General features: G+C 54.0%; 6 protein-coding genes across 6 annotated transcripts; 3 read left to right on the forward strand and 3 right to left on the reverse strand.

Moving 5' to 3' along the window:
* Positions 1–4382: 4382 nt before the first annotated feature.
* NCS57_00887500 (uncharacterized protein) lies at positions 4383–7069 on the forward strand (the record flags this gene model as incomplete). Its single annotated transcript, XM_053058674.1, has 3 exons — positions 4383–4417; positions 5319–5595; positions 5852–7069. The coding sequence occupies 3 exons, from the start codon at positions 4383–4385 to the stop codon at positions 7067–7069; spliced, it is 1530 nt and encodes a 509-aa protein (XP_052912505.1).
* Positions 7070–7877: 808 nt separating this feature from the next.
* Positions 7878–10564, reverse strand: NCS57_00887600 (YL1-C domain-containing protein; the record flags this gene model as incomplete). Its single annotated transcript, XM_053058675.1, has 2 exons — positions 7878–8530; positions 8587–10564. 2 exons carry the CDS (start codon positions 10562–10564, stop codon positions 7878–7880), a joined length of 2631 nt encoding a protein of 876 aa, XP_052912506.1.
* A 673-nt stretch (positions 10565–11237) lies between these two features.
* NCS57_00887700 (uncharacterized protein) lies at positions 11238–13121 on the reverse strand (the record flags this gene model as incomplete). The annotated part of the gene is made up of 1 exon (XM_053058676.1): positions 11238–13121. The coding sequence occupies one exon, from the start codon at positions 13119–13121 to the stop codon at positions 11238–11240; it is 1884 nt and encodes a 627-aa protein (XP_052912507.1).
* Positions 13122–13817: 696 nt separating this feature from the next.
* Positions 13818–15747, forward strand: NCS57_00887800 (FACT complex subunit POB3; the record flags this gene model as incomplete). The annotated part of the gene is made up of 4 exons (XM_053058677.1): positions 13818–13828; positions 13953–14690; positions 14746–15117; positions 15168–15747. 4 exons carry the CDS (start codon positions 13818–13820, stop codon positions 15745–15747), a joined length of 1701 nt encoding a protein of 566 aa, XP_052912508.1.
* A 4638-nt stretch (positions 15748–20385) lies between these two features.
* On the forward strand, positions 20386–22347 carry NCS57_00887900 (Allergen Fus c 3; the record flags this gene model as incomplete). Its single annotated transcript, XM_053058678.1, has 2 exons — positions 20386–20445; positions 20977–22347. 2 exons carry the CDS (start codon positions 20386–20388, stop codon positions 22345–22347), a joined length of 1431 nt encoding a protein of 476 aa, XP_052912509.1.
* A 3048-nt stretch (positions 22348–25395) lies between these two features.
* On the reverse strand, positions 25396–27888 carry NCS57_00888000 (CRIB domain-containing protein; the record flags this gene model as incomplete). Its single annotated transcript, XM_053058679.1, has 1 exon — positions 25396–27888. The coding sequence occupies one exon, from the start codon at positions 27886–27888 to the stop codon at positions 25396–25398; it is 2493 nt and encodes an 830-aa protein (XP_052912510.1).
* Between the last annotated feature and the right edge of the window lie 73 nt (positions 27889–27961).

Here is a 27961-nt window from a genome sequence, read left to right on the forward strand (position 1 = left end):
AATGCATTCAACCTACTTTCGTTATCTTCAAAGTACCATTCTTACACCCTCCGCTTCTGGTCTCCCCTCTGTCATGACGGGGAGGGGACCGGCAAGCGAGGGGCAGGGGCAGGCGTTCTGAGGATGGTGTCGGGTGGACAAGGAACGTCTTCCCGAATTGTTTCATACATGTTCGTTGTACGATATTTGTTAGGGCCTTGAGATGGATGTGAGGCAAGTTGAGTTTGGTTTGGTTTGGCGGTGAGAGGGCATACAGATTATGGAAACGCCAACCTTGCGCGCGCGTGTTGGGTCTTGTGTAATGCGGAAAGGTTCGGGATCAGGAGGAGGACAATGGCATGATGGATGTTATGGATATCTGGGTGTACAAAGGCTGTATCTAGGGTTGCCTATCGAGCAAGACTGGAATGAAATCATTATCATCATCATTACTATTGCCTTTTGCAATTGGGCGTGAAGCAAGAGCGCAAGAGCTGTATTGAACACGGACATGCTGAGTGAGGTTTACCGAGGTATCCATGTGATGCTAACCACCTAGTTTTCGAGATCATGACGATGGATACGTGTAAACCTGCGGCCGTCATCTGGCGCGCGCGTGCAGAACTGGTTCCTGAATGGATCTCAAAGAGAATGGTGTGATGTTGGCATGGACAACAGCAGAGCAGGGGGACAAAGGAAACATCGAACGAGGGAAGCGTGAACTGGCAATGGGCATAGGGACGGGGTGCGCAGGATGGTCGATGCACAGAGGGCGCTTCATCATGACCAGAGTTCTGGAACAAAGAGGTTCAAGAGGGAAATGCTGGTTGTCATGGGCATTGAATGTGAAATTGATGAGACTCGAAATGTAATGGGATATTAGCTATATGAGACGCCAATATCAACGATCCAATATAAGTGGTAGTGGATGACAGCGTCAATCAAACAATGGAGTGACATGCAGAATCTCCACAATTCAGCCCTAGTGAAGTATCTCTTGTTGTTTTTTCCTCATGAGCTGAGATTGATGCCCGCCCACTCAGCTGAAATGCACAGATGCAGGTCATGACCGTGAATGTGAGTTGGGGGAGACACAGAAAGAAGAAACAAGCAGGCGGTGAGGCCGCATTCGGCGGAAGCTCTCGGAGTTCTTCTCGTCTCTCCGAGGTCGGGAGGGTTTTCACCATGTGGTTGCACGATCCGAAACAAGGGGCGCTTTGATCAAGTTTAATGGAGTTTTGCGAGACAAGCAAAATCCATGCGTGTGAGCTAACTAGACAGCCTTGCGTGAATCAGTCGGAGAAATAAAAAAAAAGAAGGCTGGGCAAAATAAGATGCGGTGCCGTTTGCTTTTTGAGAATCTCGGGGCTGCCGGACTATGGCTGGGATAAGGTGGCTTGCGATGGAAGGGACTTGGATTTGGCTGATGGACAAGGCGAGATGAGATGAAATGCTCATCTTCACGTCTGGCTCTTCTGCTCTTGTGTGACGCTTCACGTATGTGCACATTCATGCTGACACTTTCATGAGTGACAAGCTTGTTTCAGCAAGCAGTTAACCAAGCACTCGCATTACGTTCCCTGAGATCATACCCGCCATAAACCCTCTGCCGACGTTCGACTCTAGTGGCTCATCATCGTCTTCTTCCTTCTCGAACGTTTTTTTCAAAGCTCCACATGTGGCCCAAGACGTCAAAGCCCACCGCCACCCACCGGCGTGCACCGCCGCAGGGGAGATGGGGCTGGAGATGAAGAGCCTCATTAGGATGTCTCCAGATGCCCATGAATTTACGGAGACGGTGACTGCCTAGCTAGCAAGTATCGTGAATGCAAGCACGGAGTATCGTGAACGTCATGCCAGACAAAGGCGGTTGCACCGATGGGGAGCAGGGTGCATCGTCGGCTGTAGGCCTTGTGCGTCCGAGACACAATAAGTCTAACTATTGAAATCATGCATCTTGACAACCTTCGGGAGCTGCACCATGTCCTGAAAGTGGCAGCCAGCAGCAGCGGTTGCTGATGAGCTGGTGTGGTCGCAGGTGACGTGGGCGACCATGGGCCGCAGCATGCGGTGCATCGAATGCCTTGCCTGACTTGCGCATCAACCTACCTGGCTGATTCCGGCTGCTCTGCTTGAAACCTGCTGTTAGAAGCTCAACATCGTCCATTGCTGAGAACGGCTCTCTATGTCTGACGATGATGCCTGCCAGGCGAAGAGTTTCAGATGGGCGGTTCGACAATCCCAGGCGGGCCGTGAGTGGTCGACTTCTTGTGTGGGGATCTAAAGGGACCCTGATTTCAGGAGGGTTGTATTTAGTGGAGGCATCCAAAAAAGCTACCCGATTGATTGATGGGGTTTGACTGGTTCTTGTCTGCTCATGATTGCAGCTGAAGAGTCAACATTTTTCAACATGATTTCTGACAAACTTGGACATGCCGTTCTGCAATTGAAATGCTGGTAACCTATCACATTGCATCGCGTGTGCATCTCTCCAATCCCAAGCGCACCCGCCCCTCCTCCCCCTTGGCCGCACATGGGTTAGGAACTTGTGCACAGAATAAGCCAGACACTTGACTGCGCGTGCAACGCATTAGTATTTATGTCTTGTGCAGCTTCTAGACCTCCCGGCCCCGACCCCCATGATCCCTGCCGAGGATTAGATCCACAATGGTCTCAGGCTGATCGCTAGGCCGCTTCGAGCTCCTGTCGAATTCCCCTTTGGGAATCATTCCAGGAGTCTAGTGGATGCGTGGTAGCCAATCGTGGACGTCAGAGGCTTTAAACACCAGGTTCCCTGTCGCCCATCGCCCATCAAGATGCCACCCGCGCGCTCCGTGCCCGCGAACCTGTTCCCCTGAAATGTCGCCAGTTGAGGGCCCGTTTCGCATTGTCTCTCTTGTCCGCCGTGTCACAGGTTTTATGGTTTGTGGCCTCCCGTCTCGAATGTGTCTAGGATGTCGACGTTTTCGGCGGCACCGTTGGATAGACTTTAGCAACGGAGGCGCAGAACGATGGGATGCAATCTGCACAATCGATGACGATCAAAGGGCGGGAGCCTTTCCACGGCTGTCTATAGTAGCTGGGCCACATCCTGTAGTGCAGTGCAGGGCCAATAGGCTTGGTTAAACCTGATGTCGCTTGCTGAACCGAACCCAGAAGAGGCGTGCTCACCCCCATGGCCCGGGGGCGTCCAAGGGGGGTCCCTCGTGCATGGTTCGCGGCCTCTCAGCCTCTCACGATCGCCTCTTCTTCAGCTGGTCTCACTGGTCCTGGGCCCCCAATCGCAATTGGAAAAAGAGAGCCCAAGCTGAATTCGAGCATGGCGAACCGGGCTGAGCTGAGGTGATTTATCCTGTTGGCCAGCTTTTTGCTTGGCTTACCTGCTCGTCCAAGATTGGCGAGGTAAGACGTAATTAATGTGAGGAAGGAAGAAAAAGAAGTCCTTCCTTTTCCCCATCCCCAGGCTCTCCAGACACAGCTTGGTCCTCCCGCCCCTTCCGCCATCCCATCGCAATAGCAACTAATCTCCTCCCACATCCAATCTCATTTTCCATCTTGCATCTCTCCCTCTTCTCAAACCTTCTCCCCCATTCCTCATCTGAAACCGCCAAAAGCAACGCAAGACCTGGACAGCAGAAGAGAGGCAGCTCGATTTAGCGGCGACGACAACCTGCGCTGGGCCTTCTTCCGATCGAGTTCCCCGGGTCTTTGCAGCTTCGGCCACTCCTGGACCACAACTCGACTCCCGAGCGTCGCTGGCGACACGAACTTCGGAGGAGCAGCGTCACTAGCCGCCCGCGACCCCCCGCCCGGCGCGTCTTATTTCGTTCTTACTATTGTCGCTACTGTACGGCACATTGCTTCGCCTTCCAGGCCCGGATATCCACGCCTCGCCTCGTTCTTTTTCTGTCGTTCAGGGTCTGCGCTTCTTTGTTTGCCCTCCACTACACTGCGCTTAAGCGCCCGTACCGTGCCGCAATCCATTATCCACCCCGTTGTCTGGTACACCTCGACATTCGTCAAAGCTCGACCTGACACCCCGTCGCGGCGCTTACCGCCATCCATCTCAGCCGGTCCTCGCCTTCCCATTGGCCGGCTCTGGCTTGTCCCCAAATTCGCAGTAATCTGGGAGTCTCAACTCCAGACCTCAGCGGCCAGTCTCAAGTCTCGAGAACCACTTCGCGTCTGTCTGAACATGCGACGGGCGCCTTCTGGTGTTTCATCCGGCTGCTATTATTGATTCATCCCCAGTTCTCCGAGCTTCCCAACAGAGGTTTGTTTAGGCGCCGTCGTGGGCCGTTGCTGCAGGGCCAAATTGGATCCGAGTTCGTCCATCATCCCTACGACGAGGTGCATCTTCCTACATATTTACATCGGGGGAACCCTTCCATCTGCTGCCCGCCATGGACCCGTCAACGACACTCTTCACTTTCATGTTGTGAGTCGGGACCTTTTCTTTCTTTTCGTCCTTCATTTTTCCTTGGTCATTGTTTGCCTGCCTGCCTGTCATTGTTTGCTTCTTCCTCCGCCTCTCGCTGGCCGATCGATCTTGAACCCACTGTCTCGATTCGCCGTTTCCGGACCGTTGCGCCGGGTTAAACGATACCTACATTCGCACGGGAGCCGTTCATTCACTCTTATCACTTGCCCTCTGGAGGCAATTTCCTTACATTCCCTTTGTGTTTCAATTGTCGAACGTTGTCATTCCCTTCTAAGACCGGGATTGGCACTTACTACCCCAAAAGTGTCTTAATTGCCGTGGTATGCTCGCTCTATCTGTTTTATTTATACCCTCGCATGAATCTGGCTCTTACCCCCGGCCAAACCCCCTGTTGCTGTTGTCTGAGACACGAACTGGAAATCTTGTTTTCTGAATTGGATGCTTTCTTCTGAGTTCTGGGCCACGCGAACAAGCGAGAGAAGGGAGGCGAGCTGAAGTCAGCGCCGGTCCCATCACGGCCATCCTCTGCGTGCGTGCAGTTGCATGCCGTGCATTGCATTGGCAGATGGCTGGCTGGGCTTAGGCTTCACTGCAGAGGCGGGCAACCATGGACTCCATCTCTCTGGAACTATTTGCTGGTTGCAGCCGACAGTTGACCAAGGAATTGATGGATACTGGGTGTACCTGGTCTCCCTGGTCTCCCTCCCCGCGATTCTCAGCTGTCAATGGATCCAATGCCAGTGCCGTTTCTCCCTTCCCTTGGGCTGGGGCGCCCGCGTGTGTGGCTGGCTGTTTTATGCAATTTCCCATGGTTTTTCTTTCTTCTATTCCCCTTCCATGCCGTGGCCCGATGCATCGTGCGTGGCTCTGAGCGGCGGGCGCTGACATGCATCCCCAGTCAAACACACCCTTCGACCCAGTCCGTGCAGCTTATTGGGTCGTGGGACAATTTCAGCCAATCTTACCCCATGCAACGCGACGTCCGGCGTGGCCGTGGCCAGTGGAGAGGCTGCTATTCTTTTCGCGACATCGTCTGCGACGACGCTTCCGTCTCGGCTTCTGCGACGTGTGTTGGCACAAGCGCAGGCACAGGCGCAGGCTTCGGCTCTCCCTCAGGCTCGTGTCTGAACAAGAGGCACGGTGGTCTCAAGATGGGTCATACCTATTATTACTACGTATGTCATCCCACTTTGGCATGTGTCTGCCATTCTGTTTCGTCTCACCATCCATACCCCATAACAAACATAAACATTCATTCCATCCCTTGCATATCAACTAACAACAACCACCCACCACTGCCATTCATATACATCTACACTCGCTTGCCCAACCCCCCAAGAACATTTACTCAACCTCTTCACTCCTTCTCTTGTCTACCTAATTCAGTCACTCATTCACAACACTATAATAATTCTAACAATGGACTCTCAGTATGAGGTGGATGGTTCTGTCGAGACACACGACCCAAGTCTCCCTTCAACAACTGCCTGCCCTTATCTACCAGGCCAAGCCGTCAACACCTTGATTGTCCCTGTCGAGCAGGCTCTCCGACAGCGAAGTGCATCTCTCACATCTATGCGTGCTGCCGACTTCAAGACAATGAACCCCGAATCAAAATACACCACCCCTCGACCCGCTCCTACAACAGCCGCCAACCATCTCCCCTACCGTGTTGGCTCCTCTCCCTCACTACACCACAAGGCTTCGTCTCGGTCATTGTCCCCCGCCCCGGCAGCATGGAAGCGTTTGTTTGGTCGCAAGTTGAATAGCCGTGATGGTGAACGAGGTCGATCTCCTGTCCGCAACGACATGGCTGGCCTCACGGAGGAGGACTTTGACGATCGGTGTACAACCCCATCGGAGGGTACTCGTACCCGGGATATCTCCCCCGAGTCCCTTCGCCGCTTCCTGTCCGACGATCTTCCTCCCCGACCCGACTCAAACCTCAGTGAGAGGCCTTCGTTGGTCATCCCCGAGGACATCGCCGACGACAATGACAATGACGACGACGACAACTTTGCAACTTCGGCAGCATCCGAGACTCAGTCTTATGTCACCCGCCTCTCCCCTCCTCCCTTCAAGCGTTCCGCTTCCACCGAGTCATTTAATGCCGAGGCGGCCAACCAGAGCTCCATCACCCTCATTCCTACCGAGCCACCCAAGCAAAACGTTCACGAGACAGATGAGGTACCCGCGTCCGCTGTGCTGCCCTCTCGGCCCCGGCTTGAGACACTCTCAGTGCCTCGTGCTCCTTTCAACCCTGCTACGAGTTTCTTCCTCTCTCCCGTCTCGCCCAACTTCCCCGAGGATGAGTACACCAACTTCTTCGACCTGACCGACGACGAAGACGATGTTGTGTCAAGCAACAACAGTGATATCCTCTCCTTTCAGCCCACCGCTGGCATGCCATCGACGACCGACTCTTTCGAGTGCTACAGTCTTCCTGAGCCTCATGAGCAGGGAGCCAAGATTGCGGAGCCCAAGCCGACCTACGGCAAGGTCAACTCCCCTTCTCTCCTCTCCCGCAGCGATTCTGGTTTCACTGTCAGCGGTGGCAACTTCCTGGGTGCTCCTATTGACACTGGATTGGATGACTTCGCTGCCGAGCTGGGCTGGATGGTTGACGTTATCGGCACCAAGCGCAACTAAATCGCAACACAACTCTCAACTTTTTCTTTTAATCTCACTGGGACACATCCATGGGATTTGTTATCACACAACAACATCATCATATAGACGGCGTTTGGTCTTCAGTTTCAGCACCTGTTTTTGTATTACTTCACTGTCCCTGCTTTTGCAGGTGATGGGCTTTGATTTTTGGCGTTTTCCAGGAATGGACAAAAAGATACGGGGATGGCGCAAGACTGGGCAATGGAAGCGAATTGAAAGTGGCATACTATACAACAAACATTTATACCCTTAGTGGTAATACGGAAGGAAGGAAGGTGGGCATATGGGGGCATAGGGATGGTGTACGAGGCAAAATAGACATGGATCAAAATGGGATTTGGAGGGCATGCGGAAGAGGACGTTATGGTCATGTCTGCAACGCAATCTTGGTAGGACAAGGATGCAATGTTTGGGTTGAACAACCATGTTCTTTACATCTGTTGATGACGCTATGTTCGTCATGAAGGGTCCATTAGGACTTGTATAGATGAAATGAAGTTGATCTTCGACTCGAATTTGTTTGTCTCGATTTATCTCACTCAAAAGATGATGTGCTGCTTGATCTAACAAAGGCTGTATTCTAGAGGGATAGAAGTGTTGCATGTCTCCACATTGATTCCTCTGTCATTACAGGCATCTCTATCTATACATTTTTTGATACACGTAGAAAATACATTGGTTCCGTCATATCGCATTACCACTACTCTTCCTCGCCCAGAGGCAGCAACCAAAATGTGCCAAATAGCCGAGACCACAACGCCCGTATCGATAATACAAGCAAATCATTTCACTTTGTCTCTTGAGCTGGTGTCGGTGCAGTTCCCACGGCAGTCGGCGGGGGGTTGGTTGGAGCCTGTAGCTGAGGTTGGGGAGCAGGAGCTGCAGCGGAAGTGGGGGGAGCAAAGGTTGGAGGAGTAAGAACTGGAGCTGAAGCCGGGGCTGGTGCCGGAGCCGGGGCTGAGATTGAGGTTGAATGTCCAGCTGTTGGGGCTTGTGCCAAGTTGCCAGGTGCAGCCGTGTTGACCTGAGCAGTGGCCTTGGCCGTGTCGGGTTGGGAAATAGGAGATGGCTTTGGCTCTTCCTTGACGGGATTGGTCTTGTTCTCTGGAACTTGAGCGTCAGTCGTCCCATCGGGGCCCTTGGGTGCGGGAGCCGCATCCGTGGTCTTCGCAGCCTCTCCCTTAGTCTCATCACCAGCTGCCGGCTCCTTCTTCTCAGGCCCCTTCTTGTTAGGATTCAGGAAGCGTTCAGGGACCCCCCTGGCCGCGTATGTCCCGCTGCCGACCCAAGCGTTGAGGGCGCAGCTCCAGCGGTACTCGTTCCGGATGAGACGCTGGATCTCGCGGTACGCGTACGCGTTGTAATAAGGGAGGCCAGTGCGAGGATCACGGTAGCGGGCAGGGTGGTTTGTGATGACGCAGAGTGGAGCGGGTGAAGGTTCTTTGAGGGTGGAGCGTTAGCAACAGAGTTATGAATAGGGGTTCAAGGGGTCTTACTGGGTAGCTTGTTCATCTTTCGGCCAAAGATGATCTGAGTTTGGATGGTACGATCCTTAAGCGCGTTATTGTCAAAGTTTTGAAAAACCATGGCGTTGCGGGCTCCGGTCGATGGTTGGGGTGGCTGAGGTTCGGCTTCAGGGGGGTTAGGTGCAGCTGAAGGGTCTGCATTAGGGGTTTTGGCAGGGGGATCGGAAGGTTTGGATATAGGCTGGGGGTGGGCGTCTTTTGGAGCTGGATCGGTTGTTGCGGATGAGGTCGCTGGTGTAGGTTTTGCAGCAGGAGAAGAGGTGACTGGAGGGGATAGGGAGGGAGGAGGAGGGGCGATGGCCGACAAGGTGGGAGGGACAACACCTTGAGATGTGTTCGGCGGTGCAAGGACGTTGGATTTGGGGTTGCTAAAGCCCATCATAGGAGGCACCGCCCCGTTGACACTTATACCGAGAGGGGGAGCGAGGATAGGGGCTGCCAGAACACCAGAAGGCTTCGGTTCTGGTGGACGGGCGAGGCCTGATGGTGGAGTCATGATGGACTGCTGAGTTGTGTCTGGTGGTGCGGTAGCGGGAAGAGGAGATGGAGCGGCGAGGCCACTTGTTGGAGGAGCGAGGGGAGAGGGCGGCGGTGGTGTTGGTGTTGATGATGGAGGTTGAGGGGCATGTATGGCTAGACCACTAGGGGGAGGTGGTGGTGGCATCGCCATCGACCGAACGGGTTCTTCGGTCTTGAGAGTGGGAGACGTCGTTTTCGGCGCCGTTGAAGGCGGTTCCCCTGGCTTTGTGACGACATCGTCGACTTTCGGTGTGACACTTGTCTCAGCTTCCTTGGCCCCTGATGCCGCAGCCGATTCTGATGGTGTTGTTGATGGTTGCTGTTGTGCTGGCTGCGACTCCTCATTTTTGGCCTTGGATGAAGCATCGCCAGCAGCCGGTGGTCCATCCTGATTGCCGTCCTTCTTCTCCTCACCAGCAGGTGTCTTGTCTTGGCCCTTGCTCTTGTCCTTATCTTTGCCCTTGGCCTTCTCACCCCTCTTCCTCTTCTCTTTGGCCGGCTCCTCGATCACCATGTGCTTGCCCATCCACTCGCCGATACCACTCCAGAACGTTATGACCGGTCCCTTGAGTGTCCTCTGATGCAGAGCAGCAAGCTTCGCCCGTCTCTCCTCCTCGCGCTGCTTTTCTGCCACCTCCCACCGGTTGAGACTCTTACTGTTGCGCTTCTCCACGATGGCCGCCTCGCGCAACCTCTCCTCCTGTGTCATGGGTGGCTTCTTCATAGCCTCGAGACGAGCCGCCTTCTTCTGCATCTGCGCAACCTGCTTCAGTCGACGTGCCTCACGCTCCACCATCTGCTGGTGAAGCTGCTCCTTGGATAGTCGGGTCGTTTGGCGGGACGACGCTCGGGTCGGTAGGTCGGCCGGTGAGGGCAGCCACGAGGTTCGCTCGGATTTCTTCTTAGGTCGCGGCGGGGGCCTCGTGGGTGCAGCAGGCGTCTTGGTCGTGGGATCGATGCGAACCTTCTTGCGAAATTTTGCAGGGATGGCCTCTTGGGCCTTTCGCTTCCGTTGGGCGGCGCGCCGCTCCTTGGCCTGTCTCTCGAGCTCTTTCTCGCCCTCCAGATCATCATCGTTGTTGTCATTGTCCTCGTCATCGGAAGAAGAATCCATATGCACGTCGGATGCATTCTCGTCAACATCAGAGAAGCCCTGGTCGTTCTCGTCCTCTGCGAACAGGAGCTCGAGGTCTGAATCGGGCTCTTCATTGGCGAGCATCGACTTCATCCGATTACCGGCGGTCGAACGGCGCTTCCTTGTCGTAGCAAGCCATTCTATCTTGTCTTCATTGTTGGTCTGGCTATCGGAGTCGTTGCTGCGGCGTTGGAGATTCTTCGCTGTCTCGCTGTCGCTGTCACTATCGCTGAGGCTCGACAGGGAGGATGAACGGGGAGTCCCCATCTCCGAGGGCCTGGGTTCCGTCTCCATCGCGCTATATCATCGGTCAATGAGATGAATCGAGGCTGGCGACATCATATGACGCTGTTCCGGCCGCCTTTGGGTTGTTTCGATGGGATGTCGTGGTGTCGCGGCTTTACGCCAGGAGTTTGTTGGATGCAAGGAAGACGCGTTTTGGTGGGGAGCACTGGAGAATTATTTTTGACTGCCCGCTGACATCAACCAACCCATGTGCCGGTGGAGGTGGGCATGACAACCTTAAGATGACAACTACAATCATGATTCACAGCATAATCACCATTATTCATAGTTAAATATGAGAAACTCAAATATTCTAATGCTAATGTCTAACGGTCGCTGTTATCCGTCACTGACTCTCAGGTCAAGTAAAGTTGATCTATCTGTGTTAATCCAAAATCCTCAAATTGCTTGCGTGTAACCATCCCAACCCAGCCAAACGCCCTCATCGATTCGAAGATGAAAAAAATCATTCTCACTGTTGTGAGCGAGAGAATGCCGTCTGTGTCACCAAAAAAACCCCAGAAGCCTCCGCCCCAAGCCAAATGCTGAAAATAAGACCAAATAAACTCGAACTTGTATCCGGAGCCCGAGCTTTCCGAGATTGCGTGTCTGGTCAGGTACCATGATGTCGTATGAGTAGCATATGACCATCTCGACAGGAGATCTCATTCATCACCCCATACTAAATCTCGTCGGGGTCAAACTCCGTTTCCTCTCCTTCCCACTCCTTGCAGAATCCAAGCCAGTTGCGGTGGAGGCACTTTGGTTTCTCTGGTGGCGAGGCACTTGAAGGATTCGTTGACGTAGCTGTAGGCGCAGCAGTGATAGGAACTTGCGTCACACTACCAGGCTGAGCGCTCGTAGTCACGACCACTTCATCCCGGCAACCCCAAAACCTGCCTGGAGTTTCACAAGTCGTGGTCGGGGTCGGTTCCGTCGTAGTGGTTTCAGTAGTCGTCTTATCCTTGCATCCGAACCAGCCAGGTGTAAGACAGGTCGTAGTTGAAGACGACGTTGTCGATGTTGTAGTCGCCCCTGGGGTGGTCTTGTCCAGGCAACCCCACCACCCAGGCGTCTCACAAGTTGATGTCCGAGTCCGAGTCCGTGTGGTTGTCGACGAAGATGATGTTGTCGTAGTCTCGGTTCCGTTGCTCTCATACATCTTCCATTGTGCGCAGTCTCGGCATTCGGGCGTGCGTTTACACTCCGGAACATCGTCATATTTGGTGATGATGTCGTCAATGACGGAGCGAATCCGGTGTGTACCGATTCCGACTCTCCAGCCCTTGTCAGCCACGACATCATACACACACTCGTAGCCCGTATGGCATGCGCTTTCCATAGCGTATCCGGCAAATGAACAGGATGCCGCGGCACCGTTGCAGGTCCCGATGTAGACCGGGTCTGCGGTGTGGCCAAAATGAAACGTGCCCGTGTTCTCGCGCAACTGGGGGAAGCTTGGGTCAGCACCAGGAGGAAGAGGCAGGCCGAGCCTCGAAGCCGGAAGAGCCTCTGGAACAGCCTCGAAGGTAACAACGGGCAACCCGTACGTCATGCCCAGCATGGACGTGACGGCACCACCGAGGGAGTGACCTGTGAGCCAGACATTGGCATCAGGATAGAGCTCTGTCACGTTTGAGTATAGCTCGCGAGCAGCAGCGTAGTATCGGTTCTCCTCCCGCAGTGCTTGAACAACACAAGTGTTGTTGCAGGTGTATGTGCTAGTAGCGCAATCGCAGACCTGATGCCAGGTCCACTGGCCCTGCTGAGCACAACAACAACTGAAGAAGAGGTTGTCGTTGACTTTGTCATTAGTTGTGGTTCCTTCGCCATCAAAAACGGCAGTCGTCGTTCCCTTCAAGCCGATGACAATGGTCGAGTTGGTGTCGTCGGCGAAAACATGCCCACGAAGACCGTCACCCTCCCATCCGAAATCGGCACTTCGATTCCACCGAGGCCCGACATCCTCCCAGTCAGCATCAGTGTCGCGCTCAACATAAGCGTTGGCAGTCATGCGCGCTAATGTGAGGACAGTATTCTTATCTTTGATATCGGGGGATGGAACTTGATCTGTGGTCCATGCCGATGCGTCGAGGACGGATACGTAACCTCGCTGCCGAGACTCGGCGACCATGGGGTCAACAACGGATGGTCTTCGATCTACCAGACGTTGGATCGGTTCGGCGCGGCTCTTGGCCGTGAGTCGGGTAATCTCGTATTCCTCAAAACCATCTTCAGCGGCCAAGTACACCCTTGACTCAGCGTGGTTAACATCGCGCTTTCGATGGAGGTTGGGATGGAGATATGTGCCGTGATGGTATATATGCCGAAGTGTGAAAGTGTGTTCAGCGGGAGCAGGCACTTTGGGAGTTGACGGTAGTGCTGGCCCAGGAGGCAATAAGATATCGTCCTGGAAGCGGCTACCGCGGTCGACAACGCCCGAGGCGGATGATGGCGTAAGGGCGAGGAATGATAACAGTAGCGCAGCAGATACTCGAGCAGTCGAGGCGCATCGAAAGCCGGATGACCGGCGGCGATTGTTTGTTGTCATGACGGTATGAACCATCCAAGCGATGGATGAGCAATAGGCATAAGTGTTGGTTCAAAGGGGGGAGAAGGCGTGGACGGAGATGATGAGGAAGAAGAGGGAAGAGTCGGAGGAAGGCGACGAGTGACAGATGGCGATAGCCAACGACGTCGTCATTTCAAGCACGCGGGCGCTATCGGTGGTGGAGCATTGCCGGGAAGGTTGCAGAAGTACCGCGATGCTTTGTCGGAGAGCAAGCCACACATTGAAGATAAGGTTTTATCCATTGTAAGTAGCTTTCCACTATTTCATAGCCATGGGGTACCCGCATTTCGCAGATCACTATCGTCCTCTGCTAAGTCAGCAGTCTTGGCCCCCTCATGATACCTCCAGCAGCATGACCATGTGACTGCACGGACCGGACAAACGTTGGGGAGGCCTACGCCGCCCAACCATTGCTGCAAAGAGGGTTTCCCCAGGGCGAGCTGACGCCTAGAGCACCCTGGAGCCTTTGTTGAAGTGGGGCCTTTATAGTGGTTCACGGGGGAGCGCGTGTTTTCAGGCACTTGGGGGACGCGACCGCGAAGCTTAGCTGAGAACCGAACCTATTCTCAAATTTCCAAAGACCGTGCTCTGCATCGCAACCCATTGTCGCCTCGAAAGGAGAGAAAGAGACGACGCTGTCCTTTCCCAATCTCATTTCTCCACACCAAAAGTTTGCGCAAAGTCGTCGCGATGACTGCCATGTACGTTTTGGATCAGTTTCTTTCACCCTCGAGGCGTCTTTGATGGTCTCGAGGCTTCGTCGAACTCTGGATCGCCTCACAAAGCATCTCCATGGCAACAGCTAACCTAATCATCAATTTGCAGCGAGAGTTTCGACAACATTTACTTGGACCTCTCCAAGGAGAGCGGCAAGTGCAGATTCGCCGAAACTGGCTTCGGTTGGAAGCCTGCGAGCGGCGGCGACACCTTTACCCTCGATCACAGCAACATCGCCTCTGCGCAATGGAGTCGCGCCGCCAAGGGCTACGAGATCAAGATCTTGCAACGCGCCAATTCCGGCATCATCCAGCTCGATGGCTTCCAGCAGGAGGACTACGACCGACTCGCCAAGGTCTTCAAGAACTGGTACAGCACTGTTCTCGAGAACAAGGAGCACGCTCTTCGCGGCTGGAACTGGGGCAAGGCAGAGTTCTCCAAGTCTGAACTCACCTTCAGCGTGCAAAATCGACCTGCTTTCGAGCTCGCCTACTCGGAGATCGCAAACACCAACCTTGCTGGTCGAAATGAAGTGGCCGTAGAAATGTCCCTTCCTGCCACAGCTGCCGATTCGGGCGCCAACCCATCGCTCGGCGGAGCTCGGTCAAAGGGCTCCAAGGCTGCCGCTGGTCGCGATCAGCTGGTCGAGATGCGCTTCTACATCCCCGGTGTCACCACTCGTAAGGAGGCTGAGGGCGAGGATGCTGGCAGTGATGCCGGCAACGCTGAGGAGGAGAAGAACGCAGCTACCCTCTTCTACGAAACTCTGATCGACAAGGCCGAGATTGGCGAAACAGCTGGCGACACCATCGCCACATTCTTGGATGTTCTGCATCTCACTCCCAGGTATGACTCAAGACTGCGGCACCTCTCTGTGCTTTCGCTAACGTGTCCTTTGCAGAGGTCGTTTTGACATCGATATGTATGAGGCATCGTTCCGCCTCCGTGGAAAGACGTACGACTACAAGATCCAATACGAGGCCATCAAGAAGTTCATGGTGCTCCCCAAGCCCGACGAGGTCCACTACATGCTTGTCATTGGTCTCGATCCACCTCTGCGCCAGGGTCAAACTCGCTACCCCTTCGTTGTCATGCAGTTTAAGAAGGACGAGGAGGTTACCATTGACCTCAACCTCAACGAGGAAGAGCTCAAGAAGAAGTACCAAGACAAGCTTGAGCCTCACTATGAGGAGCCTCTCCACCAGGTTGTGGCCAAGATTTTCCGTGGTCTCGGTAACAAGAAGATTTCGTCCCCTGCCAAGGACTTTATCACGCAAGTTCCCTACTCTTTCCTAGTTGACACGACTGCTAACTTCTGTTCAGACACCGCAACCAGTACGGTATCAAGTGTTCCATCAAGGCCAGCGAGGGTTCCCTCTACTGTCTGGAAAAGGCCTTCATGTTTGTTCCCAAGCCGGCAACTTACATCGCCTACGAACAGACTCAGTCGGTTACCTTCTCTCGTGTCAGCGGAGCTGTGTCAGCCTTGTCGACGTTCGATATCACTGTTCTCCTAAAGAACGGCGCCGGCTCATCGCAGTTCAGCAACATTAGTCGTGAGGACCTGAAGGCTCTTGAGACCTTTTTCAAGCTCAAGGGTCTCCGCGTCAAGAACGAGATTGACGAGGACGCCAACCTTCTCGCTGCAGCACTTGACCAAGAGATGGATGATTCCGAGGATGAGGTGGTCGCTAAGGCCGACCGAGGCTCAGCGGATGAAGACGAGGAGAGCGTGGATGAAGACTTCCAGGCTGACAGCGAAAGTGACGTCGCAGAGGAGTTCGACAGCGCCCACGAGAGTTCTGGCTCAGGAAGTGATGAGAGCGGTGTTGATGATGATGACGATGACGATGACGAGGACAACGAGGAGGAGAGGCCCAAGAAGAAGAAGAAGACCACCTAAGTATAGTCTCGGGGTTTCAATTGGAGGGGATGTAAGCTATGCGGCAATCCGTGGGAGAATTTTAATGGAACGAGGCTGGGAAAAGCTCTTGGTCTTGGAGATACAGATGTATTGGCGGCGTTCAGGCTAGAAAGATGATATCACACATAGGCTCATGTAGTAGTGATAGCTATTAACATTTCACGGTTATTACACCTGCCCTGGCCCCGAATTGTCTAGATCTTTACAGGGCTAGTTCCCAGCTGACGACAGGCGGCCCTGTCTTGAAGACAGCCATTGACGAGGGTTCCTTGACTTGTGACATTCTGATCGTCGACTACTAGTTATCAGCCGCAAAGAGCGGCCCCAAAGCTTGGGCATCTTGTTCAGCTGCCTCGTATGAATGTAATTTTGATAGCACAAGCCACCATTTAGTCAATTGTACTTCAGGGTGCGTCGCCAAGGTCCATTAAATGCTCAATTGGACTTCCTAGCTATTCCTTAGTTATCAGTAGACACCACTTCCTTTCAGGGCAACTATCGCCATTTGGCAGTGAGAGGTCATTTGTTTCGTGGCAGCGGTTGGTGGAGAAGTTATATGTTTTGGTGGCCGTTTTCGTCTTGGCAGCGACGATCAGGGGCCCCTCGATCGGCGATGGCAGGTTTTCGAGAAGACAGGCTACTGCAAGGCGATGCGACATGGCACAGGGAGGATTCTTTAGTGGCATCTGGAGGAGGAGTGCGTTGATGACGCCTCATGGGCAAGCCAAGTTTATTTCAGCCAGTGACTGATGAGATCTGAGCAGCTAACGTAACGAGATCTAGGAGGGGCGTTTGTGAAAAGAGAGAGATGGTGGTTATTGGAAAGAGTTTCATCTTAAACGCGCGCTACTGAGTTGATTAAGGTTTGGACAAAGATCAGATCAGCCAGGGTGTAAGTCAAGGAACTTGCTTTTTTCGCGAATTTCCAAGAGGGGCCGCAGGAAGGGAAAAAAAAAGAAAAAAATTTCCAGCTGTGGTCGAATTTCTCTATTATGACAGCTCATTATATCCGGCTCCGAAGTCTTGTGTCCAGCGGTCCGAACGAGTTGAGAGGGCCCGCTTCGCGTAGAGGCTTGGGAGAGAAGCACAGAAGCAGGCAGGGTTGAGGCCCTCGTTCAGTCGGACTGGATTGCATAAACAGTCCATCTCAGATTGACGAACGAATCCTTCCTTGACGGGCGGCTACTCGGCTTACAAGAATGCGGCACGGCTTGCGGCGGAAGGGGGGAGTGTTTGAGGAGCATCGTCAAGTATCATGGTGCTTCATCTAGTGGCGGTTAGGTTGCGAAATTGGGTCTCGCGAGTATATGATCTGATCCTCAACTTGGTTAAAAAACACGGAGAGCAGCCCATTCAGGGGGCTCGAGTGTTTGAGAGAACTTGAGTAAATTCATTCAGTCGTGAAGCTGTGAGTAGGAATAACCTCTTCTCGTGAGATGTAGCTGGGAAGGAGGTCGTCCACCACAACTATAAATTCATCTCATCCTTCCATCGTCTTTCCCGCCAACCTCTCCCCAACCTCACTCCCTCTCTTCTTCTCCCCTCAAACGGCAACACAGCCGGCATCCTCGGCGATCCACCGTCGACACCGATGCGTCCATCGTGTAGCACCCGGCAAAGTGCTACGGATACCTCTAGGGATGGACACTTCCTGCCTTGCCTGTCTTGCCATACCTGAGCGGCACCTTCCCAAACACACTCATCCAGGGTTCATCTGCAACTGCGCCTTACGAAGCAGGAAAGAGCGGCTCACATCAGAAATGGGAAAGGGGTCCCCCCGTCCATTCTGTTTCTCATCATTGGTCAGCCTCGAGACTCGACCTCTACGCCATGCCGCCGCAGCGTCTCCGTTACATCTTCCCTCGGCAAGGCGCTCTCTCGAACCCTAGGAGGGATGGATATCAGCTTTTCCAAAAGTCGATGTGTCACGGCTGAGCAAGCCGCGAATTTCCCATCATGCAGCCCCTACATTATGCTGTTTCACAGAGAAGCCAGGTGGGAACCAACAGTTCCTTTTTTTTCTCTCTTTCCCCTCCGGATTGACTGATCTGACAGTTCGAGCTCACTCTTGGTGTTGCAGGTGGGCGGGCGCCTCCTCGATCTGCGTACCCGCCCAAGAACAAGAGCGAGCGAGCTATGGCATGGCAATGTCAAGAGAATGCCATTATGCCCCAAAGAGGAACAGAAAAATGCCCTCGAAGCGGTGACGTCGAGAAAAATGCACTACACACAAGCCTAGCCCACAAAAAAACCGTTGTCCCTTCTCGTCCCCTGATGCCGCCCCCCCAAACGACATATCAGCCCAACGGCCAACGACCACACTTGGCTCCATCAGTCTCCAGCCCGCCTCAAAGCGTCCTAGTCCCAGCATCCAACGTGAATCCCCTTCGTCCAGGGCCCTCTTTTCCCAATCATGGCATACTTTTTCGTTGGCTGCGCTGGCCAAGCTTGCGGCCCCCCCTGGCTATAGCCAGCCACCCCCCCGCTCCTCGGTTGCGAATCTAGGATCAGACCACCATACCACGGACATCTACACACCCAAAGGCTGCGCCATCCACTTGGTGAGAGGCGAGCCCATCTGTACCTCGCAGAAGGGTTCATGTCCCGAGCAACAGATCAATGGGGCCGCCTCGGGTCCGTGTACAGCGTCGTTTCCGTCCTGCTGGGACTGGAAGAACCGGTTTACATCACAAGATCATGTTGGGGACGCATGTGGTGCCATCTAGTGTCATGATGACCGTGCCGTTTGTCTCCCAGGCAAATATACCCAGTCCCTTCTAAACCTATGGGTGGCCCGTCCTCGAACAAGGCCCCCAGAGCAACCCAGGCTGGCTGAGTTGGAAACTTGGCATGGGCCCTGATGAGATAACGGACGGCTACTGTACTTCCTCTCCACCGGGTATCAGAGACAGGAAGACGGTGGCCGGGGGAGGGAGCAGCCTGACCTCGGAAGATCGAGATTTGACCGCTCACAATGCCCCCCAGCAATATGATACCGTATCGCGCCAGACTGATGAGGGCCCGGAGACCGGCTCTGAAAGGGAAAATCTATACGCCTCTTCATGCACCCTCCCGCGCTTGACATGTGAGCAGTAGGGCTTGTCGGGCCAAGGTATCCAATAAAGACAGGATGGGCGAGGCCTCGAGATGCCGATCGCCCTGAAAGAGAACGAATGCCCAAGTACCAGTCTCCGTCCCAGACCCCGTCCCGGTCCCAGTCCCAGTCCCAGTCCCAGTCCCAGCCCAGGCTGTCCCCCCCGAGCCCACCTACTTACCCAGCTCCAGTTCCAGCTCCAGCTCCCTAGGGGCAGTCCTTAAAACCCCCTTTGGGGCGGTAAAGGCGGGGACACTGACCAATTCCAAGGTCGAGTCATTGCAAAATGCAATCAAGGCGTCAGCTTGAACCCACACATGGCCTTCCCCATTATCCGGCATTGGGCTTCCCACGGCCACGGGTTCAAACCATACAACCCCTCTCATTGGAAGCCTTCCCATTCACGTGGGGAGGGAGGCCGAGAAGCTTGTCTTGCCTCGACATAAACCCCCCCTTCCGAGTTGCCCTATGTTATTTTTGACACCAAGATATCTCACCACATTCGATTCCCGGGGCGAATGCAGAAACACGCGAGAGCAGTGCAGTCATCAAGGGCCTCGAACCACCATCTGCTCAGGCCTCGGGTTGCCATTGGGTGTCCCCGTGACTAGTCACTCGACTCTAGTAGCCTCAGGAGAGGAGACACGGGAAGCCGGGGGAAGACGACGGAAGGAAAGGAAAGGGGCCATCGTCCCCGAGACCGAGACGCGAAGGAAGGGACGCTGCTGAGATCGGGCGGCCGATAGCGCAGCAGAAGAGGGAGCTGGTGAGTAAAGATGTGCCGATGGATGGAAAAGTCACCCTACCCAGCATGCGCTCTGACGTTAACAACAGCAACCAACAGGCAGACCAAAGGGGCAGAGAGGGAGACCTTGAGTGCCGTTAGCGAGAAGGCGGACATCGTAATTCGCTCATCTGAGAAGAAGCAAGGACTGGGAAGGACATCCGATCGGTCGCTTGACCGATTGTCTCGTGGTGCCGAGAAATCTCTTCAGTGGGGTGACATTTTGTCCGGCTTCGTGGGAGCACGAGACGCCGGCATAGCCTCGCCCGACGGGAATAGGACCATCAGTTTCTGGGCTGCTGGTCCGATGCGGTGCGCCGCGGGTGGCGTTGGAACTATCGAGCAGGCTCCGGTGACGTCGAATCTGCGGCTTCACCAGCACCGTATAAGCAGTTCGGCCCCTTGATCACCGGCCTCCAAGGTGAAGCACGGTGCCGGCCGTAGGCCCAGGCCGACCAAGGTCAACGAAGAGTCGTTTATCAAGACGTTCACGAATCGAAGCCAGAAGACCTTCCACTGGTCTCTGCATCAAAGACAACTTACAACCTCCTCGACAGAGACGAACACAATAGCCGCCGCTACCGAACAGGGCAACCTGGGCACGCCTGGTTGCAGAGGACATACAATCGGATACCCGGCCCACACCTTCGAACATCGACAACGCGGGGGCCGGACGAACACCCAAGGAACCCCAAAGACCCAGGATCTCTTGCATCCTGCCGACTCCCCGATCCCTACCATGGCGGGGGAACACAGCGGGGACCAGTCATTCTATGACTTCCTCATAGAGGAGCCAGAGGTACGTATGGTGCTGGTAGCTGAAGCTGTTGTTGTTCCTGTCTCTTTGCGCGATGTGATGTTGAGATGGTAGGTGGTGAGGGTCAAGAACGCCGACGCTAGGGCGTTCGAGATGGTTGCTGTCTGCCCTCTAAGTTGCCGCTCGCAGCAACTAAGACATGGCTGCTCCAAACATCAGGCCAGTGGCTGAGGCTCGAATCCACCGGAATCCATCTCTACCCCGTCTCTTTGGCGCCATGACTCGAATGACTGGTCATGAAATGTGGTCATGGCTTCTCATGGCTCTCGAGAGAAGGTGCTGGAGGGAGCCAGATTGGACGGAGTAAAAGCCTCCGGACCAACTCAGTGGCGATGTCGCTCAGGAGAGGAAACGCGCGCGACCTATGAAGCGGAGCCGCGACGAGACGGGACGGGAGACGGCGCGCAGCAGATCAGATTCGAGCTATAGAGACGGGACAGGACGACAGCATGAGGCCAGAAAAAAAAGATGATGAAGAAAAGAGTCTAACGTTTGTGGTCTTTGTTGGAGCAGATGATGGCGCCAGCGCCACCCGGTCATTTTCAGCATCAACAGCCCATTTCGCCGCCGAATCGAACCAGCCGCGATCCGCCGCCGCGGCCAGACCCGACCGAGATCGAGACCCACCATCCAGCCCATCACCCGGTACTCGGGATGCAACTACCGGAGCCATCACGTGCGCAATCACGCGGGCACCTTCACCTCGACTTACACGGTCCTCCGACTCCTGTAGCTCACGGAGCGCATCCTTCGCAGGCCTTGCACGACCTCCATGGGGCCGTTCACGCAACGCAGGGCCCAGCGGGCTTTGCGAACCAACTCCCAGTGTCTACAGGCCCGATGGCAATAGATTGGGGTCTTTACAGCGTTGGACATAACAGTCTTTCGCTGAATCCACCTCAATTCGACTTCCCAGGAGCCATGATCCCTGCTGGCGACGGCACGATCGGCCATCAGAATCATCTCTCACATACGTCGACAGACCCCGCTTTCGCGTATGGAAGCGAGCTCGTCTCGCCATCCAGCATACATTCATCCAGGGGTCACTACGATAGTGCCGTTTCCAGTCACTGGGATGACGCTCTCAGTCATGGAGCGAGCACCCCGAAGGTGACGACGCCCGCTGCTCATGTAACCGCAAATCCCTGGGCCGAAGTGGACGAAGTTCAAGAAGACAACCACCCCGCGCCCGCCTCGAGGCCACGAAGAACGACCCGACCTAGAAGACAGAAGAAGGACGCTAGGAAAACCTCTGAAGCTTCTCAGGGCGGCAGCAGCAGTGCTGGTGGTGCGCCTTCGGTATCTGATGCGGCCAGTCCCAGTTCTGCGTCACAGAACAGCCGCGCCAGCATTGGCTCGAAATCCGCATCCATGGTGTCAACGACATCGACAGCTTCCAGTCGCCAGAGCAAGCTTCGCAGTGCCTCTCGAACGTCCAAGAACAGTCGTGACAAGCCTAATGATACTCCAGAAGAACGACGGACCCGAGCGTCGCATAACCTCGTCGAGAAGCAATACCGCAACCGCCTGAACGCGCAATTCGAATCACTCCTCAATGCTCTGCCAGAGCAAGCTCGATCTGGCGGAAATGGAAACGGAAACGGAAACGGAAACGGTGACGATAACGAATCCGATGCCGCGAACGATGCAGACCGCCGTGTGAGCAAGGGCGAGGTGCTTGAAATGGCCCGCAAGCATATTCAAGCACTGGAACAGGAACGAAACCAGCTCGAGCGCGAGAACCTCGAACTACAAGGCAGTCTCCGGCGACTCAAAGGATCTGCCTCGGAGGGTACTGCATCCTCGTCAGGCCAGCAAACGCCGCTCGATTTCAATAGCAACACGGATCAGGACAAGGCCCGTGACGATCGAGATGAGGACTGACGACAAGAGAGCATCAAAGACTGGAGGGCATTACTCAAGATTGTGACAAGGGACGAGCCCTGGAAGATGCTCTCAGGGATACGAGACCGAATTTCCTTGTTGCGAATATCACGTTTCCCCTCCGTCCTTTCATTCATTCATTCGTGTTTGATTTTTGCTTCACATGTTTTTGTTTATCATGCTTGTTTGGCGCAGCGCAGTTGCAATATGGCAACGACTGGTCATGGACAAGGGGGGTCCATGCACCATCAGCAACAGGCTCATGAAGCAAATTGTTTATCGTGTTTTGGTTATGTTGTCCCCTTCTCATGGTTCAAGAGGGTTAGTGATGGTGGTGAGTGGGGACTGGATCGTGTTCAACAAAAAATTGGTGAAGATAAAGGGATGGTACGGATGGGTATCAAAAGGGAAACGGACATTTGATATCTCAAAGGGTGAGGGAGGGTGGTGGGTGGTGGTTGGTGGGCTTTGTTCTTGTGCAACTTCTTTCTGTCTCTTCTGTCTCATGGGGGTTTGCCTTGATCCTTTTCTTTCTTTCCTTCTTTTCTTCTTCCATCAACATGTGTGTGTATATATGTCTTCCCCCTTTTCCCCCTCCCCTTCTCTTATCCCTCTTCTTTCTTTCTTCCTTTCATTTCTTCTCATGATGCTCATGATATTAGAACCTCGACATCAACGAACTCATGTAGACTTGGGCTGGGTGGATGTGGTTTTGTGTTTTTATATTTGTTTTCCATCTTCTTCTTTGGCTGCATTGAACATGGAGCATTGGTTGGTACTGGGTTACGGCACAAGGTGAGGAAAGAAAGCATCAGACGTTGGATTGGGGTCGACAAAGATAAGATGGTTAAGAGGAAGATGGCAAGGGAAAGGGAAAAGGGTTTCGGAAAGGGGAACTGGATAGACATGATGTTTGGACAAGTGTTTACACAGCATTGGTTCTTGGGACGAAAGAATTATGGCTACTTGCTTGCTTGCTTGGAGGGGAAAACAAACACCGAATAGAAAACTCGACTACGGATTCGACATGGTTTGGCTTATCATTCTTTATGTTCCCCCCTTTAATGATTCCTCATGTGATGTATCGATGTTATCTTTCTTATTCATCCCTCATTACCATTGCTCGTGTAACTTTACATGGCAATAAGGAGTATGACAGCTTGTCATGACCTGCCTTGTCAAGTCGTTATTGATAGTGTACCTCAGGCCCCCGATCTCACTCCAGCCTTGGGACATAGATATCAGTCAGCCTCCATTGCATGACTGATTCTTCGGGTTCATCACCGGCGCGACTTGGTTGTAGCGACGCCTTGTATCTTTCCAAACAGCCTTGGTAGACTACTGTGTGCCTCAGGTCCCTGTTCCTATCCCAAATTCGGGACATTAATGTCAACCTTGCCGTAGAGTTGATTCTTTGGGTCTCATCATCGGCGCGATAGGTTGTTACGACTTGTATATCCCCAAACAGCTTCGGGAAGCCCTTGGGTGACTCAGGTCCCTGGTCTCACTCCACGGGACAATAATGCCAACCTGCTGGAAAGTTTGATTCTCTGGGTCTCATCATTGGCGCGACTTTGAACTTGTTACGATTCTTTGGTTGGTCCAACAGCTGCTTGAAGCTTTTGTTGTTGTTTTCGTGTACCTCAGGTCCCCCCAACCTCACGAAACTTTGGGAGACGTGAATGTCAGCCTGTCTCCGAGCTGATGATCTGGGTTCTCATCATAGGTGCGATGTTGTTACGACTTTCAATAATCTGATCCGGCCGAAAAGGGGGGAGCATTGTTGTTGTTGTCTGAATATCAAGTTACCTCAGAGCCCCCATACAGCAGCAACTCCAAAGTCATTTGGTTTTGTCAAAAGAGTTAATGTTGGTGTTGAGTTCATCATTGGCATCGAGATAGGTCGCTGGTCAGGTCGGCGTTGTTTTCTGATACTTCATGATGAAATATCATGGGTGTGACTAACCACACACTCAGGAAGAGCGCCAAAAAGAATAGGAACTCACATCACGGGGTTAGCTCTTTCCATGTGTGGGGTGAGACGTCTTAAATACTTGACTGGTAGATCAAGGTTTTGTTCAGAGTTTGCAGACTTTGTATAAAGGCAGCCTAATATTTGTTGACGTTGATCAAAAGGTTTGTGGGTCACTAGGTACATCTTGGGAGGAACGTTATAGTTGGTTAAACTTTTTTTAAGTCTTTTTTTGTTTCTTCTTTTTAGTTATATACAGATGTGAACAAGCATCGCTCCAAGCTAGTAGCCATCAAGGCAATTGTTGTACAAGGTAGCTGTCGATGCCGGTCTGTCTAGAAGGTCATAAATCCATCACTCATAAGAACCGGAACCTCGATCCGGTTGATTCCAATGTCGCATCCCGAGGATGCCTTCCACCACGCTTCCTGTTGGCTTGTCTCAAACCAACTCTAAGTATGCGCGGTAAAGTAAAGTATGAACAGTAAAAGAAAGAGTAAAAAATACACCCAATGCCTTGTTTATCTTTTTTGAGGAACCCCCAATGCCCCCAACTGCTTTTATGCAGACCCGCGTGTACGCCTCGGATAGCTTGAATGTAAATAGAAACACGACCAGACAAAAAAAAAAAAAAAAAAAAAAAGCAAGGAGGTCCATGGGACCGAGTGGCCAGCCAGGCATGTGGGAACAAACAAGGCCCAGCAATGCAACGCCTCTGAACGAGAGACTCAAAGTCTAACAAAAGGAAACCCATTGATGGGTCGACATCCCCAACTAGGGACGGCGTGTAGAGGTCGGTATGTAGGTAAGGTAGTATAGGAAAGGAAGGACAGTGCGAGCCAGGAACATCCTGCTGCTCGCATGTGGGACAGGGAAAGGATCTTCAGGGCATCAAGCCCATATGTAGGTAGGTAGGTATGCAGTACGCTGCAGCGATGCAATGTGACGAAGACGGGGACGGAGATGGAGCCGCAGCCGCACGCAACACGGCGGCGTAGCAAAGCTTCAAACAAAGCAAAACATGACGCCATCATCATACCAGCTTTGCCCGGGAATTCGCGAGTTCTGTTGCTTGCTTAGATTCGATCGTTGTTTCCCTTGACGTATGCCCGGGGGAACAAGGCATACTGTCCGACCGGCGGAACCTGGGCGCTGAGGCTCGTCGTCCTCGCCCGTGGGCGTCGCTTGAGAGTCTCGGCCGACTTCATCGGTGGCACCTCGTCTCGGACAATTGACTCGCTTGCGTGGCTCTTGTGAAGAGATCGCTTGCCAACAGGCACCGAGGGGAAAGGTGTCAGCTCCGGCACCGTATCCTTCTCCCTGAAGGCGGGAGGAGTCGTCTCCTCTTCGTCGCTGTCATTCTGTGGGTCAACGAGGTGGGACTCGGGGATGCTGTCGTTTGCCTCAGCCCACTTGCTAAGCGATGTGCTGCTTGTGAGCCGCGTCAAGTTGGTCCATGTCGAATTGGTCGAGACATGGCGCTCTCCCGTCGAGTCCGAGATGGTGGTTGAGCTGGTCGCCGTCGTCGAGACGCTGGCACGCTGATGCGACAGGTTCAGCGAGGCGTGGCTAGCTGCGTTGCTGACATCCTCATAGGAGTGTCCAGAGCCGACCATGCCGTGGACAATCTCGTCTTCGCCCGTGTAGTTGTGCTTCTCGGCCTCGGAGAGGAGCATCTGCTGGTGGTAGTCGCCAGGAATGAGAAGAGAGGGGGAAAGGGTGAAGCCATGAGACTCCTTGAAGCTGGACGCGCGAGAGTCGGAGCGGCTGTGGCTATGGCTCAGGTTGGGTGGTCGGGTCCCCTTCTCCCCGCGTGGGAAGGAAAAGTTGTTCGTCACCGCACCCGAGCTGGGGGTGAGAGCCTCGTGGCCGATGGGAGGCGAGGCCTGACTGGCTGGGCTTAGAGCCGGCATATCAAAACGGGATGCGGAAAGCATACCGGGAGACGACTCGGCCGTGCCGATGGTCGGTACCTCCCTCAACTCATCATCTGCCATGGCCACTTGCACTGGCGGCGCCATGTCTGGTTCAACATCCATAGAGGGTCGCTCCCACTCATAGTCAAAGTTGGCATCGGCCTCGTGTTCGTAGCAGTAGTCGATATCGTCCTCCCAGCTCTCCCTGATCGATGGCACGTCGGCTCCGCTGCCGTCGTGATGACCACTCTTACGGTTCTCCAAAGGTCCCAGTGTGTCTGAAGCTCCGCTCATGGGCCTTTGGAATCCTCGCAGAACAGGCACCGACTGACTAGCCCTCAAAGAAGACCTAGTGCTGGTGACGCTGACTCGGGAGCGGCCAGTGTGGACAAAGTGCTCCTCCTCCTCTGGCACGTCAGGCAGGGGTGACTCATAGGAGGCAGTGCCAGGGACTCCCAATGGCCAAGCTGCGTCGTCGGGTGTGGTGATGGCATGCGAAAATCGATGCTCATCTACCACCAGCTCCTCCGATTCCCGAGCAGCCCCATAGCCGTGAGAGGTTGCTGGAGGTTGATCCAGGGGCTCATCGGGGCTGAAGGGTCGGGGTCGTCGGAAGCCACCGCTGGTCTGGGGGCGATCTGCGGGCTCGCCATCTCGCTGGGTCGATTGGCGGCTCGACACCCGCGGAGGAGGTATAGGGCCCAGGGTCGGAGAGTGTAGCGGCTCCATTGGGGGTGATCTCGGGGGTCGCACCGGCCGGGGAGGAGGGCTGGTCCGGAGCTGCTCCTGTGATCGGGCGTGCTTGAGCAACCGCCGAGGTCCCGTTTGGAACCTCGGCGATGGGTTCTGATGCTCAGCCAGATGTTCTGAAGAGAAGTTTCGAAAGTGGAGATCCTGGCTTGTCGGGTCTGCAGTACGCATGGCCGACATCTCAGACATCAACTCCATGCGGCTGCCCCGCTGAAGGCTGACGATCTGATCCCGTGGTGTGTGTGTAACATGTTGAAAGTTGAAAGGTCCAGATATTTGCAGCTTCTTCTGCAGTGCTGATTCGTCTCGAGATGTTTTCCGGCGGGCGAAAATGGTTGGAATAAAAGAGTCCTTGAAGGTCGCCAGGGAATTCTCACTGCCCGTTTCGGCAGAATATAGCGAGCTTCCTGATGAGCTGTGAGCACTGCTTTCGCGCTTCGACCGACCCGACTTGCTCGACTTGGCACGGCGATGGAAAATATTCTTGCCCAATACCTGGACACTGTCGGGTCGGTCTCTAGAAGGGCTGCCACTGGTTGTAGATCGCTGCGAGGATCGGCGTGTGATGCTCATGCTGTCGAATTCAGAGGCCAGAAGTGACGAGGAGCCCGAAGACACGGTTCGGTGGCCCCGGTGGAGGTGAGACGCATGTTTCATTTGCTTGCTTAATTGACGAATTCTCTCGGGGGAGGGAGGGCCCTCGATGGCTGGCCCCATTAATTCATTCAGGTCGACGGGTGGCTGTTGGTTGGGAGCCACATCTCGGAAACTATGGTTGCTGCCGTCCATGTTGCTGTCGGCGTCCGCGTGCGTGCTTGACCTGGCGGAAGCGTTCTGGGGTACATCGCGTTCGGAACGGTTTGATTGATATTCTGAGTAGTATGGCATCGTCGAAGCCCACATGTCGATTGAGGGCCTCGAGGAGGCAGAGGGCGGCGAGGTTGAGGCTTACCCTCCAAGTAAACAAATAACAACT

The sequence above is a fragment of the Fusarium keratoplasticum genome, chromosome 6, assembly GCF_025433545.1.
Source record: "Fusarium keratoplasticum isolate Fu6.1 chromosome 6, whole genome shotgun sequence".
NCBI lineage: Eukaryota > Fungi > Ascomycota > Sordariomycetes > Hypocreales > Nectriaceae > Fusarium > Fusarium keratoplasticum.